Source organism: Euwallacea fornicatus, chromosome 26 (genome assembly GCF_040115645.1).
Source record: "Euwallacea fornicatus isolate EFF26 chromosome 26, ASM4011564v1, whole genome shotgun sequence".
Lineage (NCBI taxonomy): Eukaryota > Metazoa > Arthropoda > Insecta > Coleoptera > Curculionidae > Euwallacea > Euwallacea fornicatus.
Genome location: NC_089566.1, coordinates 3,051,808 through 3,058,091, shown reverse-complemented (window position 1 = coordinate 3,058,091; position 6,284 = coordinate 3,051,808). Strand labels below are relative to the sequence as shown.

The 6,284-nt window shown below is 33.0% G+C and overlaps 1 protein-coding gene across 3 annotated transcripts; it reads left to right on the top strand.

The window, feature by feature from the left end:
* Positions 1-435: 435 nt before the first annotated feature.
* Positions 436-6,266, top strand: Cerk (Ceramide kinase). 3 transcript variants are annotated; one of them, XR_010733440.1, is made up of 9 exons: positions 436-777; positions 862-1,083; positions 3,250-3,459; positions 3,521-3,649; positions 3,711-3,941; positions 4,000-4,144; positions 4,201-4,359; positions 4,407-4,573; positions 4,633-6,266. XR_010733440.1 is itself a non-coding variant. In XM_066296825.1 (9 exons), the coding sequence occupies exons 1-9, from the start codon at positions 666-668 to the stop codon at positions 4,712-4,714; spliced, it is 1,449 nt and encodes a 482-aa protein (XP_066152922.1). In that variant the 5' UTR covers positions 438-665; the 3' UTR covers positions 4,715-6,266. The 3 variants fall into 3 exon arrangements, 2 of the variants coding, with proteins under 2 accessions (XP_066152924.1, XP_066152922.1); XM_066296825.1 differs by having other exon boundaries at positions 438-777; positions 4,415-4,573; XM_066296827.1 differs by lacking the exon at positions 862-1,083 and having other exon boundaries at positions 437-777; positions 4,415-4,573.
* Positions 6,267-6,284: the final 18 nt, after the last annotated feature.

Sequence of the window (6,284 nt, the reverse complement as noted above, 5' to 3'; positions counted from 1 at the left end):
AGGCAATAGCAACATTGCATTTTTATTAAAAACCGATCCTTACTGCTTTGCCATTGGATTTTGTTATTGTGCTTGAAACGGATATACGTTGATGACAAATATTTTAATTTTTAATATTAATTTACATCCTAAGTCTCTCTACATTTCCCTTCAAAAATAATGCATTCTAAATTATTGTTGTCGATTTATGCCCTCACAATATTAACGGTATATAGTTTAGTTTATATTTCTTGGGGCATTGTAGCACAAATTATGACCGAAAATATTGCATTCACACATTCGACACACTTATTACCTCCAATGTGTACCGCAGAATTAAGTATCTGAAACTTAAGGTTTAGCAATATTTTCCATTGTTGCCAGTTCCGGTTTCACGTCGAAACTCTTTCGAGCTGTGAACTAGGAGTCAAATGACGGATTATATCAGTTTAGAAACGTCAATTATCTTGATTCTTTTTCTTTCTTAAATGGTGAACAGGCGAGTGGTGATTAATAACGTGAAATGTGAAATTAGTGGATATTGAGTTATGTGCCAACTAAAAAATTGCAGAAGATGGCAACAACTTTCTAATTAGAGGTAAAATTCTCTACAAATAATGTGACATTTAGGCATATTTAACGCGAGCACCTGCATCTTACTAAAATATTGTTTATGATCATGAACCATGTCAGACAATAACGTAGTGCTTTTGAGCACCTTCATAAATGATAAAAAGAAGGTGAAAATTATTTTCCATAAGGATGTGTTGGTTTGGGACAACGAAAAGCCCCCTTTAGGTAAGAGCAGGTAATTTTATTACATAATTGTTACCTAATTTAAATTTGTCAGAAATTTGCTATTGCCACAACTGTGCTTTTTAGATCAGCATACTGTTCCTATTGAGAATGTGATATCTGTAAAAAATGACTATTTAAAAGGCATACATCCATCCATTCGACCAGAAATTGACCCCAACCAATTCACCATTCATTATGCAGAAAAGTCAGTGGAGGATAAATGGGTGTATAAAACACTAACTCTCAAACATACAGACTCTCTACAAGTTGCTTCCTGGGTTAAAACATTACAAAATCATTTATCAAGTAAGGCACTTGTATTATTTTTTATTATCTAGACTAATTACAAACAATATTTATATAGATCAGTTTAATTTACAGTTTTCATTGAAATTGAAGGACAACTTGAATTGTTTTAAAATTTTAAATTATAATGTAACAAAATAATGCTTATAACCTTTTATTAAAGTATGAGACAAATTTTAATTAATTGTTATGGTCATTTTATATTTTAAAAACAGACAGGTAATGCATTCATTAGTAGTTGTTTAGCCTTGTAGTGGAGATTCAAGGTACAATTAAAACTATTGAAATATTTAACCTTTAGATCACATTATAATATGCTTTAATGGTAAAGGAGGACTCTAGACTAATTTAGTCTAGAGTTAATTGCCTTCTAGTTAAACTTTAGTCCACAAATCAACACACTTTTTTTTCTCTTTACATTAATAATAGTTACCCATTGACTCAACACAAAGTCCATCCACTTGTGGTTTTCCTTTACTTTTACTCTACTTTAGAAGTGTTGAGAAGTGAAGTGTTTGAAAGCATATTGAGAAAATCATTCTTTTCCACTTGACAACATTTTTATTCATCAAAAGTTAAGGCTATCTCTCCTGGGTGCCACAATGATAATGTTGATTTCTCTATGCAGTTGTTGACTCTGAGCTGTCCTCACAAGCACCAGACAGTCTATTTCTCTTAATACCTATTATAGGTAAATGCTTGAAAGTTATTCAATGCTCTGATCTCATGCGGACTATAGCACTTCTTTTAAAGCTCATAGAATTTTTCCTTTCAATGATCTATAGTACTTATTGTAAATTCCCTGCAATCTATCAAGAATACTCACTTGTCCAGCATACCAGCATACTGGTTTTCTAATTGTTTCCAGATTTTTTTGTAGCTTTCATTAATAGATCAGTGTAAGACCTTCTAATTTACCCAATATTTTCCAACCATTCTTGAGACGTCAATCTATCAGTAACTTCATGGCATTTGGTTCTATAGTGACATGGGACTTGCGAGATTCAAATATTCTTACCTGGCCAATCTTATTTACTATCAGTTCCCTGGTTCTGAAAGCTATATCTTCTGCTTTCATCTAAAACTTCAATTGATTTATCCTTTGAATAGGGTTCTTTGAGTTGGATATGAAAACAATTTTCATGCATTCCAGCTCTATAAATTTTACTTCAATATTGATGGCCATAGTTTTTGCTCAGCATATAGAGATGTATTAAACACATCTTCCACAATTTTTTGTACTCTTTATATACTCTTATCTCACTCCGCTGAGTCACCGGATCTGAAGATGTATATACTTAGATTTTTCTCATTCCTTATACTTGTTAGGAGTAGCTCCCTCAGGTTTTCACGTGCCATTGTTGCATATTTTAGGATTCTTGAATTTTACCTTTCTAAAGATCTATTCTGCATCTGAAATTCATATGCATAACTTGGCTGCATCCATGTCTTATGTAGAATTCTTGTGCAATCCATGGTTGAGTACAAAACTGCTAGAACTGGTTTGAGAGCCTAATTTAAGCTGTTTATTGTGGAAAGTGTAGTTTCCCCCGTTTTAGTTAGTAGACAGTTAATAGAGAGACTTTCCATGCTTTTGTGATTGTGTGCAGTGCCTGATACTGATGTTTGTCCATTTTAAATTACTGAGTCTTTGTGAAACGTATTAGCTCTTAGATGCTATAGTTCACTATCTCTATATACACAGATACAGCAACACCTTACTCTCAGCTTCCCAACAAATTTGGCAGACTGTCTTTGTGGGATTTAATCAGTTTATAGCTCTTTTACAGATATATTGAATCTGCAAACGTATGAATGTGGATTAATTCATTCAACATGTTCTTGATTTATTTTCAGATTCAAAGTTTGATTCTTTCTGTTGCTTCTTCTGAATTGCATGGTCTATGTTTTTTTCTTTGATATACGGAGTTTATTATTACGCCAAGTATTGATTCTATCCACTATCCAGTTTTCTTTGTAAGGGACTGCTGATATCTTGCACTTTCCTTACCAATGTATAAATTACAACATTTTTTGCGTTCTCCAAAACCTTAATATCTTGATCTAGTATTTTATTTAGTACTGTAAAAGTTAACAATCAACGGGCTCTTAGGAGAAACCTGTGGTAGTCCTTTGTGCCTAAATTTATCATTAAATCTTTTTCAGGATTTTTTACTCGGCCAAAACACATCTTAATGTTTGTAAATCCTTTTGGTGGAAAACAAAATGCTATGAGAATATACGAAAAATATGGGAAAAACTTGTTTTCAATTGCTGGGGTTGAAGTTACAGTAAATGTTTCGCAAAGGAAAGATCAAATTAAAGATTTCCTAATAACACATAATTTGGACATGTTTGATTCAGTTGCATGTGTAGGCAAGTAGTTAACTATTTTATTATCATAGATGTTTGAGTCTATTTGTTTTTATCATTTAAGGAGGTGATGGTACAGTATCAGAGTTATTTAATGGCTTAGTGCTTCGAGAATGCAGATTAAGAGATATTAATGCAAATGACATTCACCAAAACTTACCTAAGCCTAGAAAGCCTATAGGAATTATCCCTGGTAATTATTAAAGGTATAAAAATAGCTCCTTGGACATGAAGCTTATAATGAACATTTTCAGGTGGCAGTACTGACACCATAGCATACTGCCTACATGGTACTACGGATCCCACAACTGCAGTGCTCCACATTATTTTTGGTGATACTTTAGGATTAGATTTAGTTTCGGTGTATGATGAGAATGCCCTTTTAAGATTATACGCTAGTGTTTTGAGTTATGGTTATTTAGGAGATGTAGCTTATCATAGTGATCAATATAGGTGGATGGGTCCCCACAGATATGACTATTCAGGTTTGTATACATAAAGATCTTTGCGAGCTATAAATGTTAAATAAGAGGTATTCTACAGGGTTTAAGAAATTAATGCTGAATAGAGGCTATAAGGGCGAGATCGCGATCTATACCGATAAAAAGGAGGCGGAACAAGAAGACTGTAAAAGCAATTGTCAGATTTGCAATAGCGCCAAAGCGAATCATGAAAAAGTTTCTTGCAAGTAAAACTTACGTGTGCTGTTAAGTCGTTCGTTATGAACCATAAATCTGATTGTAGATGGGAAACGGTTAAAGGTAAATTTTTCATGGTCAGTGGAGCAAATATTAGTTGTGCTTGTACCAGAAGCCCTAAGGGCATAGCACCCTATTGTCACTTAGGCGACGGCAAAGTAAATTTGGTTTTAGTTAAACATACTTCAGTTATTAACAATCTAAGGTAGTTCTTAAATTATTAAGGTAGCGGGGTTTTATGTTAAAGTACAGGTTTGCAGACTATTATTGCGACTTTCGAGTCAGGACTCTTCTGTAGAAGATTTACCTTTTGTCGAAACCATTAGCGCAAGAGAATTCTGTTTCCGGGCGGAAAATGGCTCGTGTAGCAAATGGAACTGTGATGGAGAGGTACAGCATCAAACCAATATTCGTGCCAAGTAAGTGTTAAAATATTCTTTTCGGCTTTTTGTATAAATTTTATTTTTTTGGGTTCTAGGGTTAGATGTCAGTTGCTCACAATTTTCAGCCGAGGTAGTACCAAAACACCAAACCATACGAGCACATGTTGTGGTTTTTGATTTTCAAACATTGGTGAAGTGAGAGTATTCTAAAATAGTATTTTTTATATAAAGTATTTTTGGGAAAGTTCGGTCTAGACTTATATTTCTTATATTTGCTCCAAACATTGACAGAATCGGAGTCGATAACGGGACGGTTCTTTCGTTGTGTTAAGGTTGCCTTAGAAGTATTTAGTGACGCGTATCGATACTACCTATTGAATGTAGGAACAAGAAAAATGCACGTGATTCAGTCGCGATGCATGTGTCGTCTCATTGGCTTTATTTGAGCAGTATATATACAGGATGTCTCAAGTTCGTGTGATTTAGAACACAAAAAGAGCTACGATTTAGGGGAAAGGGGCAAAGTTATAGTGTTTGGATAGTTATCGAATTTGAATCGAATTGAACGTCTTGAAATATCGAAAAGACAGGAAATGGCGATAATCAATGTTATTTTTTTTCCAATTTTGTGATTGACGATAATAAACAATGTAGTTATCGATGGGTATTAAGGTGCTCCATGATTCAAATTTATACAAATGATTAATGTAATATGTTGATGATATGCTTATATATAATTTCAATGGTATATTATGAAAAAAGCGAGGTTGAAAGAAACTATTTTTTAAATATATTTAAAACATTGTTTTCTTAAGTAGTAATAAACTAGGTGTCTTGACCTAATTACAAAAAAGAGAAAATATGCAACGTCGAGAAAAATATATAACTATTTTCAAATCAGTTAAAAGAATGATGACTAAGTTAATAAAATTTCAAGCTATTCCCTATTATGTACTGATAAATTAAAGTCTCATCGAGCAAATCCTAACAACGTTAGACAACAATCTAAGAAGGAATTTTGCAGACGATAAACTATAGAACTGAAATATTTTAACCAACCTGATGACGATGCCGTATAGAATATATGAAACGCATTGATCCAAAGGAGTAGAACTATTCCGAGTATAGCAATTTTCTGGTTCTGGCAACTTTCCGTCCACAATGGCGTTCCAAGGATGGCAAGCTATTTAAAATTACTCACATCAATACATTACCCAAAAACTTAATTTTGCTCTGATTTAAACCAAGTCGTATCTCTTACGGTTTCGGAGACCATGACAGTGACCTTTGAATTTAGGATATCTTGTATAGCAGTTATATGTGGACAAATAAAATAAAAATGTAAGGTGATCAGCGGAAAATCTCAAGTATTCGGCGGAAACGCTCATGTGCTGTTATTATTTGTTTGCATTAGGAATTATAGTCGAGCTGCTAGCTTTAAAATGATGTTGATTTAAATATTTAGTATATCTATTTTTATTTTATCTTCATTTATAAGTACAAGGCAAATATACTTATTAGATTGTCTATTTTTTTTAATCCATTTTGGATTGTTAGTGGGTAGGTACCTGTTTTAAAGTTGGTGGTATTTTAATGGACTCTCTGTTTCATTTGTGATATACTTTTGCAGTTTATACTTTTCCATTAGACTATATTTTACAAAGATTGTAAGAAGACGGTATATAAAATATTTTACCATTTTAAAATAAACATCGTTCTATTTTCCTCACATGCTGTTTTATTGAAG

Bases quoted from the DNA above. Each gene is read 5' to 3' on its own strand.
- Cerk (XM_066296825.1), top strand. From the start codon at position 666: ATGTCAGACAATAACGTAGTGCTTTTGAGCACCTTCATAAATGATAAA. The intron at 3,460-3,520 runs GCAAGTAGTTAA...TTATCATTTAAG, and splicing joins TGATTCAGTTGCATGTGTAG to GAGGTGATGGTACAGTATCA. The intron at 3,650-3,710 runs GTAATTATTAAA...GAACATTTTCAG, and splicing joins GCCTATAGGAATTATCCCTG to GTGGCAGTACTGACACCATA.